This window comes from Equus quagga, chromosome 5 (assembly GCF_021613505.1).
Source record: "Equus quagga isolate Etosha38 chromosome 5, UCLA_HA_Equagga_1.0, whole genome shotgun sequence".
Classification (NCBI taxonomy): domain Eukaryota; kingdom Metazoa; phylum Chordata; class Mammalia; order Perissodactyla; family Equidae; genus Equus; species Equus quagga.
This window is the reverse complement of record NC_060271.1, coordinates 36,390,836-36,403,872: the sequence shown is the minus strand read 5'-3', so window position 1 is coordinate 36,403,872 and position 13,037 is coordinate 36,390,836. Positions and strand designations below refer to the sequence as shown.

Sequence of the window (13,037 nt, the reverse complement as noted above, 5' to 3'; positions counted from 1 at the left end):
TGTGGGAAGTGAGGAAGGGGCCCAGATCAGTACCCCACATCTCTGCACCACCCCTCCAAGGCCGCGGTGCCCGGGCCAGCTGCCTGTGGGGACCTGCTCCCCTTAGAGCCAGAAATTCACTCCCTTGCCTAGGAACCTCGGGAGCAGAGGGTTCATATGCAAATGTGGGGTTCCTTCCAGCCAATCCTGAGCTCCTGGTTCCAGGAAGGGGCTGGACTCCCAGGACTGGAGCCAATGAGCTAGCATCCCCGGCTGGAGGGGCGGGGCCGGAGTCTTTTAAACCGCGTGCCTAGAGGCCTGTGGGGAAGTGTCCGCTTTGGTGGCCCCAGCGCAGTCCGAGGCCAGCATGTCGCTGCAGAGGATCGTGCGTGTGTCCCTGGAGCATCCCACGAGCGCTGTGTGCGTGGCTGGCGTGGAGACCCTCGTGGACATTTATGGGTAAGAGCCAGGGGCCCGGGGGTTTGCAGGCCCGTGGTGCTGACCCCCCTCTCGCCCTCCCCGCCAGCTGTGCAGGGTTTCCAGAGGGCTCCAGCCAGGCTTGGCTGCCCTTTCCGGAACCTTGGCCTTGGAAGAGCCGCCAATCACGGAAACTTGGGTCCTCGCCTTTCTCAGGCGGTTTCTTGAGGACTCCAGCCAGGGGACTTGAAGTGTGGGGGGCTGGAGAGGGTAGACGGATTTGCAGTGGCTGAGCTCCCGCCAGGGGCTTGGAGGGGCTGGTGCCATGGGAAGTTGGGCACTTTTCTCTGTCCAGAGGATCCTGCAGGCTGGGCTGAGGGTCTGGCGGGGCACATCAGAATAGGAAGAGATATACCTACCCACCCCCCCTTCACCCCAGCCCATGAGCTCTGAAAATGGAGCATCAATCATTTTTTTAAAACTCACTTATGCTTACTTAGCACTTACCAGGAGCCAGACACTGTTCTGAGGGCTTGACAAGCCTCCTGATTTAACACTGGAACTTTTACTCTCAAATTGAACTTTCACAACAACCCTATGAGCTAAGTTTATGATTGGCTTCACCTCGTTTGGCAAATGAGGAAACCAAGACACAGAGAGGGCAAGCCACTTGCTCAAGTTGCACAGTTACTAAGCGGCAAAGCCAGGGTTTAAACCCATCCGTGGTCAAGAGTCTTATGCTTCTAGCTGCCTGACACCTTGAGGAGGATCTGCTTTCCTGCAACCACTCAACACCCATGAATGATGCCCCTACTGTGTGCCATGGCCCTGTCCTTAAGGCTCACGGCTGGAGGTGAGGCCCACCTTCTCTCTCTCCCTGGAAGAAAAGAAGGAGCCATTTGGGCAGGGTTTCAGGAGCTGGGCTCTGGGACCCACCAGGGGGCTGGCTGCTCTGGCCTTTTGAGGCGTCTCCAGGTGTCCCAGCTCCGAGGCTTTGCTGGGGACACAGCAAACCAGGGAACTGAGAGAGAGGAAGGCAGAACCATGTCACTGTTCCCATCTCGCAGGCCAGGTTCCTCAACCTCGGCACTACTGACATGGTAATTCCTTGTCGCGAGGGCTGTCCCCTGCACTGTGAGAGGCTGAACAGGGTCCCTGGTTTCTACTCACTAGATGCCAATAGCACGCCCCCGACTTGTGACAACCGACAATGTCTCCAGACTTTGCCAAATGTGCCCTGGAGGGCAAAAATCACTCCCAGCTGAGAACCAGTGTCCCAGACTAAACCTTTAAAAGTTGGAGTGAGCTTAGTCAGAAGCAGAGATGGCGTTGATGCGAGGGCATTAGATGAGAGGGGGTGAGGAGCTGGTCATGGGAGGGAACCAAGTCTGGAGCAGACCAGCCCAGCTAGGTCCCAGGAGCTAAAGCCTGGTCGCTGGTGGGTGGGCAGTGAGGCGTGGGAAGGGGATTCGGTGGCTCCTGAAGGAGGGGGTAGCCACGAGGCTGTGCCAGGAGGAGTGATGAGTGAGGAGGGGTACCCAGGCCGCCTGGCGCCACCGCCTTCTCCAGCGCTGTGTGCCCGCGGGGTGACTCACCTGCCCTGGCTGCCTCATGGCCGTTGGGCAGATGTGTCTCCAAGCTGACCTGCCCTGGGAAGGCCGGGGCTGCCTCCTGCCCCACAGAGCTTCCCTGGGGGGTGAAGGACAGACTGGGACCCTGAGAGGCAAAAGCAGCAGCACCCTGGGGTGATGTGAGGGGATGGGCCACGTTGGGGGTCGCAGAGGAGGCTGTGGTGGGGACAGCCAGTGGGTGGGGGGTGGAGCCTCTGCGCCTTCCAACAAGGGGTTCTTGGCCTCCAATGACCAGACCACCTGGGGGGGGGGGAGAGCGCCTAGTTCATCCCTTCACACATTCCTCAAGTCTCTTTGGGGTCTGGTGTATGCCAGGCATGGGGACACAAAGATGAACATGCAGGCATGGCCCCGACCCTCTGAGACCCCTGTCCTGCAGTCCTAGCGGAGGCTGGACCACCTCCTGACAGAAGGGCTGCGGGAATCGCTCCTGTCTCGCGAGAGGAGCTGGGCTGGGTGAGCTCTAAGGTCTCTTCCGGCTGGGAGATGCTGTAATTTAGCAATCCTGGGTGCCCGGACTGTGGGCCAGCAAGGGAAAGGGCAGTGGGTGTGGTGGCTCAGTCCCGGCTCTGCGGCTTAGCAGAGGTCTGATCTTGGGCAAGTCGTTTGACCTCTCTGAGTCTCGGTTTCTTCATCTGTAGAATGGAGATAGTAATAATAACAATGTCAGCAATGGCACTTAGAGCCTGCTCCCTACCAGTCACTGCCCTAAGCACTTCACAGGTGTTAACGAGTTCTCACAACCATTCTATGAGGCGGGTACGATCATCACCCCCACTTTATAGATAAGGAAACTGAGGCACAGAGAGGTTAAGTAACTCGCCCCATGTCACACAGCCGGTGAGGAGTGGCAGAACCAGGATGCAACCCAGTTTGGCCTTCACGTCAAAGGGCTGTTGGGAGGACTGAAAGATCATGCGTGTAGAGCGTGTGGGCGGTGCCTGGCATGTGATGGACATTCATTAGTGGTAACTGGTACCATTCTGATCATTGTCACCATCATTTTAAGGCTCTGTCCTTGTCCTGTGGACAGCCTCAAGCGCCCCAAACCTGCCATACGTAAGACATCTGGGGAACAACCTCTGAACCATACTGGGAGTAGGAAGGGATGAGAAAGAGAAATTAGGGTAGGCTGAGCAGGCAGGGCAGGCTTCCTGGATGAAGGGCACCAACAGAGCCTTGAAGGATGAGCACAGGCAAGCCCGTTGGGCCTCTCTATCTGTGGCAGTGGATTAAAGCCTGGCTGCCTGCCTTGTGCTAAGTTAGAGATGGCCCAGAACTGGCAGGGGCCTTGCCTTCCTAAGCAGGGGTTCTCATGAGCAAAGGGAAGGAAGGGGAACTCTCGGTGCGCTGAGCCCCTGGGATCTCGCGACTTGTCACTGCAGCCGAGGGAGGTGTCATAGTCTCCACTTTACAGATGCGAGAACCGAGGCTCAGAGGGTGTAGCCTGACGAGTCCTGCCCCACGAGGCACAGCTGGGGCTTGAACCCAGATCCCGCCTGGTTCCTAAGCCTGCGGGGCTTCCTCCATTCCGCATTGCTTTCTCCATGTTCAAACACCCGCGTCAACTTCAGCAGAGTCTCAGAGCGGGCGGAAGGCTGGTTTGGTTCGTCCTGGGCAAACTCAGAGCCTCAGGATGGCCTCTGGTGGGGGCCCACCCCAAGGGGTGCGGTCACGGCCAGAGGATAAGAATGGTAAATGGATGGAACCCTGCCGACCGGGCGTCCCCATAGCACGTGGAAATACTGGGGGGCTGTCAGGCTGTGGCTCCTCCCGTGGCTGAGGGGGCCCTCGAAGCCAGTCATCTTTGGGATTTCTCACAAGATGGGCTTGGCGAGCAGTCCCCCGGCTGGTGAGTGGATGCATCTGTGGGGGCTCAAACAACAACACTAAGTCTTACCCACCCCCTCACCTTCCAGACAGGGAAACCGAGGGCCAGGGTCACACAGCCAGTTAGGGACAGAGCTAAAACTGGAAACCAGCTCTTCTAATTCAAGCAAATGATCCATGACTATGGGTAAAAGGGAAACTGAGTCACAGAGGTGCTGAGACTCATCTGGATTGGGGGTCCTGGTGGGGCTTGTGGAGCACTTGTGCTGGCACTAAGGGCCCCCACATTCAGGAGACCCCAGAAGCGTCAGGCTCTGATCTGTTCACAGAAGGCGGCTGAATCTTCCTGGTCTTCCTGATGGCAGCTCAGATGCCTCCGAGAGGGGGCAACCTGATCCTGGGGTGCACGCCTCCCCACTGCGGACTGATCCCCAGTCGCAGCACTTGCAAAGGACAGAAGGCAGGGCGTTTCACAGGTGCATTGGGCAGGTCTTGAGGGGGTGGCTGCCACCCAGCTTCCCTCAGTGGGGGCCCCTCCTTCTGTTAGCAGATGCCCTTTAAGGGCCCGTGCCTGGTGACGAGCCATCCGCCCCCTCTTTTCTCCGGTTCAGGGGTCCTCGATCCTGGGTGCACCTCTGAATCACCTGGGGCCCTTTGGCTCCATTGTTGTAGTTTATTCAGCATCCATCGGGGATGAACGTGCAGCCAGGGCTGGGAACCACTGCCCTCGTTGGAAGGGCGGGCAGCTCCCGCCACCTCATGCTCAGCAGAGCGCATCTAGTAGAGTGAAAAGGCCCGGGGCACCTGGGGCCAGGGACCCTAAGTTTTGGTCCCAGCTCTGTCGCCATTTGCTGTGTCATCCTGAGCAACTTCCTCTTCCTTCCTGGGCCTGTTTCCCCGTGGGTACCCTGAAGAGGTGGGCATAGAACATGGGTTTCAAGCTCTGCTCGTGGCGGCCTCTGAGCCCCCTCCCTGGGCTCACCAGGCGGCTGCCCTTCTGTCTCCAACGGCCTCTGTTTGATGTCAGAGCTCTGCTCTGCCCTGCCCTGCAGAGAGCTGGGCCCCGGAGCCTGAGGCGTCTTCAGCTCTCCATGACCGTCCTGGCTTTGGAGAAAGGGTTTGCGTGGCCGCCGTTTTCCAGGGGCGGGAAGAACGCGGGATCAAGGAGGCGCAGTGGTTTCCTGACCCTGGTGCTGTTGGTGAGGTCAGCGGTGGAGTCGGGATCTGGGAGCCCCGCTGAGTGGGGAGGGGCAGCTGGAACTGCCACCAGAGCCCGAGCTGTGTGTCTGGGCCTCGGTCTCCTCTGCCCCCGGGCCAGCTCGGTGGGGACCTTGGCGGTCGTCTTGTCGGCCTTTCTGTTTTCATCCACAGGGACCCTTCCCACCCGTTCTCGGCTCTGAAGTGTTCAGTTCTGTTCTCCCAGAGGCTGAGTCCCTGAGCCCATGAAGGGAGAGCACGGGTTTGGGTTTGCAAAGGAGTGGGGACAGAGCTGGCTGTGAGTCCTGGCTCCTCTGTCACTCACCGGCTGTGTGACTTTGGGCAAGTCGCCTGTCATCTCTGAGCCTCAGTTTCCTCATCTGTAAAGTGGGGATAATAGTGCCCACACCAAGTGGCTAAGGGAGCTACCTTCACCACCGCTGTCACCATTGCCCTCCCCACCACTGAGCACAGAGAAGACCTGACTTGTCCTGGTTCCTAGAGAGAGTGGGCTTGCACTGAGTCCCCCCTGACACTCCCTAGGGGCGACCACAGTCCAGCATCTCGGAGACAGTCCACCCTTCGCAGTGGCTCTCAGACTTCCCTGGGCTTCAGTGTGGTTGAAAATGCAGGTTCCAGGCCCCCGCCTGGGGCACTTCTGGTCCTGGAATCTGCGTTTTCAACAGGTGGGCCTGGGGCTGGCCCCTGTGAGGGCGACCGGCTGTCCTGGTTTGCCCAGACCTTCCAGGTTTTAGCCCAGAAACCCTGCACCCCAGGTGACGTCTCAGTCCTTGGGAAACCAGAACTGTTGGTCACCCTGCCATGTTTTACCACCATTCGCCACCTCCTGGACTGGCTGTGCCGCTGGAGCGGTTGGCTGGGGATGGTCTCGGACTGTCCCGCATGTGAACAGCCTCAGCTGGGGAGAGCCCAAGGCCCCAAGCCATGTGTGCCCCCTACCAGGGCTGGGCTGGGGTGTCTAGAGCAGCAGGCTGGCAGGCGGAGGTGGCCTGGCCTGGAGGAATAACTTCACCCAGGTGGGCTGCGGGCCTCTTCCTCTGTCCTCCAGGAGATGGGAAACCCAGATCCTCCCGTACCTGATGCAGGCTCTCCTCTCAGCAGCCTCCCCTTTCTCTTCCTAACACGTCTTCCATAACGGGGCATGAGCACCACACTGGGGGTCTGGAACCCTACCTTCTAGTCCCTTCTCTTCCGGGCCTCAGTTTCCCCAGTGGTGGAACGAGGGCGTGGGTTCAGTCACCTCTGACTTTTGCTCATCCTGAGCATTTACACACACCCACTCCTTTCCTCTTCTCATCATCCCCACTTTATAGACGCGGACAGAGGCAGTGGGAGGCCGAATCACTCCATCAAGGTCACATACCTAGTGAGTGGTGGCCTGGGATCTGGACCCAGGCTGCCTGGGCCCAGCGTCTATGGGCTAACCACCTCACCACGGCTTCATTGTGTTGCATCTCCTGATCAAGAACCGTCGCTGGCTCCCCATTACACAGGGATGAAGTGAAAATGAGCTTGTTACAGCCTGAGTTTGCGCTTGACCTTGTAAGGTTCCTCAGTGAAGACACCTTCCCCTCAGACGTGTCTCCTCCTTGTCCTGGGTTCGCCTGCCTTCCTCCAGGAGTCCTTCCCCGGACACCCCAGGCCACCCACTCCACCTGGCTCCATCCACCCATTTCCTGGGCCCTAATTTACCTTAATAATCCCTCTCCCCATCCTGGGCAGCTGGTTTTCCAAGCCTTTCCTATCAATTACTGCACTGAGCCTCACAGTGCCCGGGAGGGTGGCCAAACGGGTGTCATTATCCCACTTTACGGGCGGGATCACTGAGCCCAGGGAGGCTGGGCTATTTATCCAAGGTCACCTGGCTGATGTGCCACCCAGCCCGGTGTGGAACCTGACCCTGACTCTGGTCCTGGCACCGCCTGGGCTCCGGGCTTCTGCGGGCCGGTCGTGGGCAGGGGCACGTCCCCTAGGGTGTCACCCAGGACCCGGCCCGGGGAGGTGCAGGGAGCTGGACTGAGATCGCCCAGACCCAGGGGCTGGGACCTGGGTGGGACTTTCCTACCAGAAGGACGACAAGGGTGCTCAGCTCCAGCTTGTGGATGCCTGGGGTCCAGGGAGCAGCTCGGGGTTAGGGGGGGAGTTCCACAAAACCTTTACAGGCTTCCCGGGGAGCTGGAGGCCGGGTGCCTCGGGGAGCGGACCTGAGGGTGGAGCTGAGGCTGCTCCTGGATATGAGGGGGCCCCTCATGCTGGTCTGTCTCCATGAGCCTCTGTCTTTCTGGCTCTCCAGCTCTCTGGGTCTCTCCATGTCTCTGTCTCCCTTGGTTTCTATGTCCCCATGCCTCTCTATCCAGATTCCCCATGTCCCCGATGGCCTGGCCCATCCATCCAGGACAACAGGACAGAGGGCACCACCAGCCCTGGAAATTACAGGCTTTGGGAGTAGAGTTGCCAGATCAAATCCAGAATGCCTAGTTAAATTTGAAATCTAGATAAACAATAATTTTTTGTCCAAGTATATCCCAAATATTGCCTGGGCCGCACTTGTATTGAAACAATTGTTTGTTGGTTATCTGAAACTCAAGTCCAGCTGGGTGTTCTTTATTCTTATTTGGTCAATCTGGCAGCCCTGCCTGGGAGGAGAGACGGGTGTGTCAGCCCGTCCCACCTGGCGAGGACGCCGGGCAGAGCCGTGCGCTGGGGTGCAAGCTGCCTGATGGAGCAGAGCTGGGCCTTGGTTCATTTCTCCTTTTATTAAAAAGCCACTTGGAGACGGGGGCCCCCTCATATCCAAGGAAGAGAGTGTTTTGGGGGCGGTCTGCTCTCCTCCAAGCAGACGAAGGAAGGGAGCGGGAATCTCTTCCCCATCCTGGGCCTCACTTTCCCCATGTGTGCACAGGAGTGATAACGCCTCCACCGGGGCTGTGGTGAGGATTAGATGACCTGATGCTGGGCCTGCCGTGGTGGGAGGGCAGGGGATGGGGTCTCAGGGTTGCTCGTTGCTGTTATGACTCTTGGGAAAGGGGTGGATAAGAATGTGGATTCAGGAGCCAGAAGGCCTGGGGTTGGAACCCAGTCCTGTCACTTACTAGCTCCGTGACCTTGGACGGGTTCCTTAACCTCAGTTTCCCCATCTGTAAAATGGGGACAACGATAGACCTACTTCCCAGGGTTATTGCGAGGATTACATGACATGATACACACCAGGGAGCTCCGAGGGAGCTGGCACGCTGTTCTCCCCTTGGTGAGTGGCGCTGCTTCCTCCGGGAAGCCTTCTGGTTCTCCGGCTCACAGTGGCCTCTCCCTGTGTGGTCCTGCTGACCCCTGACCCTGTGACCCTGAGCCCCCTCTGGCTGCCGGGGCTGTGCTCTGTCCTCAGCTCCCCAGCAGGATCGAAGGCTCCAGGGCGGCGGAGAGAGAGGTGGGCATGTTTGCCTGAGCCCAGCAGCGCCCACATGTATGGTGGGCACCCCACAATCAGAAGGGGAACAGACTGATTTCACACGGGACTGCCAGACCAGCGGGAGCACGGGAAACGCAGCCCCAGGGCCAGATGACATCACAGACTTTTTAACCCTATAATAATGCCTGGTCATTGGGCTGAATCTGGCCAGGTTTCCCAGGTGACACTACGGTGCCTCTGTGTCAGAGACCCAAGTGCAAACCTGGCTGTGCCATTTGATGCTCTGTGATCTTGGGCTTGTTACTTGACCTCTCTGAGCCTCAGTTTCTCACCTGTCAAATGGAGATGATACGGCTCCCTTTGCAGACTCGTAAGAATAAAAGAAGCTAGTAAATATAAGGTGCCTGGCACACAGGGAGCTCTCAACAAAATTTAATAAAACACGCGACTGGTCCTGACTTCCAGGGAGCTTGCAGTTCTGTTAGGAGGTAAAGAAACTCACAGAGGAAATGCTAGTGAACACAGAGTGCTGGAATGTGAGAATATGTATACATTTGTGGGGGGTTCAGATTTGACTCCCAGGAGCTTCCTGTGAGGCTCTGAGAGGCCGGGGTGGTCAGGGAAGGCTTCCTGGAGGAAGCAAGAGTTTGAGCCAAAGCTTGAGCATCTGAACAAGGGCTCCCCCCTCTAGCACTTTCCATGGCTCCCTGTTCTTCCCAGGTCGGTACCTGAGGGCACAGAGATGTTCGAGGTCTATGGGACCCCTGGTGTGGACATCTACATCTGTCGCAGCGTGGACAGGGGCCGGGAGCGCGCGGACACCAGGCGGTGGCACTTTGATGCTGGGTCAGAGATCATCGTGGTCATGAACTCTCCCAGCAACGACCTGAACGACAGTCACGTGAGTGGGTCCCCTGATCTGGGGGGGGGGGGAGCGGGTCCAGTGCCCTCTTTCCCCAGAGTGCAGGGTAGCACGGTGGGTGAGCGCCTGGCCCTGGAGCTGACCAGCTCTGCAACTTACAAACACAAACTGCGTGTCCTCTGCCACATCACGTCACCCCTTCGCCTCAGTTTCCCCATCTGTAGGCTGAGGGTTGATTACATGATCTCTGCCCCTCTTAATGTAGGAGAGAAAGCAAGGACCGGGGAGGGACGCCGCCTGGGGAGACCCTTTCCCCACGGTGCCTCGCCTTCCCCTAATCCACGCTCTTCCTGTCCCTGTTCCCTTCTCAGAGGCGTGATGGCCCCCTTCTCTGCTCTCTCTACTCACTCAGCTAGCAAGGGTGCAGCAGTGTTCTGGGCCCATGCAGGGAACATTTAACAAGTGCAAGAAATGGGGTGGCTTTTGAACTTGGCACAGGTGAGCCCCCTTAAAGGGCTGATGGGAACCGGGGCTTGGCAGGTGGGAGTGGCAGTTCCCGCTCCACATCAGGAGCGATGCTTCGGGAAACTGGCTCTTAAGGTGCACTGACCACGTGCCGGGCTTGGAGCAGGCGTGACCTCAGCCAGCCCTCACAACCGTCCTGAGAGCCAGGGTCTGATCCTCATTTCACAAGCAGGCCACCAAGGTGCAGAGTAACTGCCCCAGGGCCACACAGCTAATCGGTAGGAGAGCTAGAATTCAATGCAGACCTGCCTGACCTGGGGGCAGTTTCCCTCCATCACGCCCACCTCTGTTCCCATCTGTGTATCTGAATCGAGCCTCCCCACTGAGCTCTGTGAGGCAGGTGGGGCAGGACTCAGTGAACCCATTTTACAGACAAGGACACTGAGACCAGCAAGGGGCATGGCTTACCGAAGTCACATGATCGAGTGAGTAGCACAGATGGTGAGGACGTGGACAGAGGCCCCGGGGCAGGGCAAGAGGACCAGTCAGCCTGTGAGGGCCCCCCCCCACCCCGGGTGCCCTGCTGGGCTGGGGGCTGTGTGGACGCCTCTCCACCTTGACTTCCTTGGCCCTAAGTACTGCATTGAGGAGGGTCGAAGTGTCCCCCTCCACCTTCGGCCGGGATCCAGGTACTTGTGTCTGAGGTGAGCATCACTGCTGGGGCTTGACACATGGGGGTCAGTAACTGCAGCGTTTAGGGGCTCCCGGGACTGAAGGGTGAGTGGCCTCTGTAAGGTTCTGAATCTTCTGGCTGAGATGAGAGAGTTGAGGGACCCACATCAGGAGGGAGAATCCAACCAGAGAGACGTGGGTCAAAGGGGACTTTGCTGCGTCTGCCTCAAACTGCTTTGTCGTCATCCCCACCTTTGACACTTCTTGGGTAACTGCTGTGGGCCAGGCACTGTCCTGAGCACATCGCCTGTGTTCCTTCTTGAGTTCTCACAGCTTATAATCAACCCTGCAGCGTAGGAACTTTCATTATCCCCACTTTACAGCTGAGGAAACTGAGGCCCAGAGAGGACAGTCACTTCCCCAGGATATTCTCACGTGGTGCATCCACAGTGTGAGCTCTTACATGCTGCCACCTGCCCACCAGTCACAACAGCTGGTATTTCCTGGGCGCGTGCTATGGAATCAGGTGTCATTTCTAAGCTGCACTACAGTCCTCGGAGGCGGGGACCTGCAGGGTCCCTGTTTTGCAGATGAGGAAATGGAGGCAGCTCAGAGAGGTGAAGGGTCTTGGCCAAGGTCACAGGACCCAGAGGTGCTGGGCTCAAGTCCAGGCCTGTCTGGATCCCACGGATGAGAGCGTGTCCCCAAACCCTGCCCAGGCCAGCTCCTCATTTTACAAATGGTGAGACTGAGACCCAAAGGGGAGCGGGGGCTCATCAACATCTCACAGGGGTCATCAGCCGCACTGGGACCCGGCTCTCCAGGGAACCCCTCCCAAATGATTGCCATTTTACAGATGGGCCAACTGAGACATGCGAAAAAATGGCAGAGAAAAGGCCAAAGGAAGAGCTGCGTTGATAAAGGCTGAGCTGATAGGGCACAGAGGCTCCTGCCATCTCCTCCGCTCCTTGGCAGATCCTCTAAGGCCTGTCTTTTGGGGTGGGGGCCCTTGGCTTCGGCTGACATGACCCTGGGCCGGTCTCTCTGCAGGTTCAGATTTCCTACCACTCCAGCCGTGAGTCCTTGCCCCTGGCCTACGCCGTGCTCTACCTCACCTGTGTTGGTAAGTCGGGGCCCTGCTGAGGGTGTGAGCAGGCGCTTCGGCCGGGCATGGTGGGGAGTGGTTGGGAATGACAGTGAACAAGGGTCTTTTTATATAAATCAACTGGTTTTATATTTGAAATTAAAGTAAGAAGTGCACATTTAAAAAAATTCAAACAGGGCCAGCCCCAGTGGCCTGGTGGTTAAGTTTGGCACGCTCCACTTCGGCCGCCTGGGTTGGGTTCCCAGGTGTGGACCTACGCCACTCATCTGGCAGTGGCCGTGCTGTGGCAGGGGCTCACACACACAAAAAAGAAGATTGATAGCGGATGTTAGCTCAGGGTGAATCTTCCTCAGCAAAAAATAGAAATAAATAAATAAATAAAAATAAAGTTGAAAAAGTACCAAAGAGTCTACATTGAAAGGTAAACCTCCTTCCCTCCAACCCAAGACTTCCAGTTCCCTGGACCCAGCACCCTTCTAGCCCAGAGATAAGCTGTGCTGATACATGTAGACCTGTGGACACCTGTATATTCATTCTCCCCTTTTGTAAGCAAATTGAAGCATATAAAGACATGGAACTGGACCTTGCTTTTTCCAACTTAAATTTTTTCTGCCAGTTCTTCACAAATTGGTATATAAACTCCATGCAGGATGGCTCAGATCTTGGAACCGTCAGACAGGAAATGTAAAGTAACCAAGATTAATATGTTAAAGGATCTGGAGGAAAAGGTGGATAACATGCTTGAACAGATGGGGAATTTCAACAGAGAAATGACAACTGTAAGAAAGAGTCAATGGGGCCAGCCCAGTGGCACAGCGGTTAAGTGCACACGTTCAGCTTTGGTGGCCCAGGGTTCGCCGGTTTGGATCCCAGGTGCGGACATGGCACTGCTTATCAAGCCATGCTGTGGTAGGCATCCCACATAGAAAGTAGAGGAAGATGGGCACGGATGTTAGCTCAGGGCCAGTCTTCCTCAAAAAAAAAAAAAAAGAGTCAAATGGAAATGCTATAAATAAAAATCATGGTAACAGAGATCAAAGCTGCTTTTGATGGGTTTATAGATAGTCTTGACACAGCGGAAGAAAGAATCAGTGAACTTGAAGAGAGGGCGGCAGAAGTTACCCAAACTGAAACACACAGACGAAAAAAGAGTAAGAGAAACAAAAATCCAGAACGGGGATCCACGAGCTCTGGGGCAGCGTCAGTCTAAACTCAATGCCATTCTCATCAAAATCCCAACGTGGCTTTTTAATAGAACTTTCTAGAGCTGACCCTAAAAGCCACATAGAAGAGCAAAAGACAAGAACGGCCAAGACAATTTTGAGGAAGAACACGATGCAGGGACTCATAGTACCAGATATGAGTAATTTTTTCAAGCTGTAGTACGTGAGGCAGTGTGAAACTGGCACAGGGCTCAATTTAGACCACAGGAACCAATAGAGAACCCGGACA

At 56.7% G+C, this 13,037-nt stretch overlaps 1 protein-coding gene across 1 annotated transcript in view; it reads left to right on the top strand.

The window, feature by feature from the left end:
- The first annotated feature begins 315 nt into the window (after positions 1-315).
- The window catches only part of PADI3 (peptidyl arginine deiminase 3), a 31,673-nt gene continuing 18,951 nt past the window's right edge, over positions 316-13,037 (top strand). Inside the window, exons 1-3 of the mRNA XM_046661523.1 lie at positions 316-438; positions 9,202-9,382; positions 11,531-11,603. Coding sequence (XP_046517479.1) covers positions 347-438; positions 9,202-9,382; positions 11,531-11,603 — 346 coding nt within the window. The 5' untranslated portion in view covers positions 316-346. The remainder of the gene's footprint in view (positions 439-9,201; positions 9,383-11,530; positions 11,604-13,037) is intronic.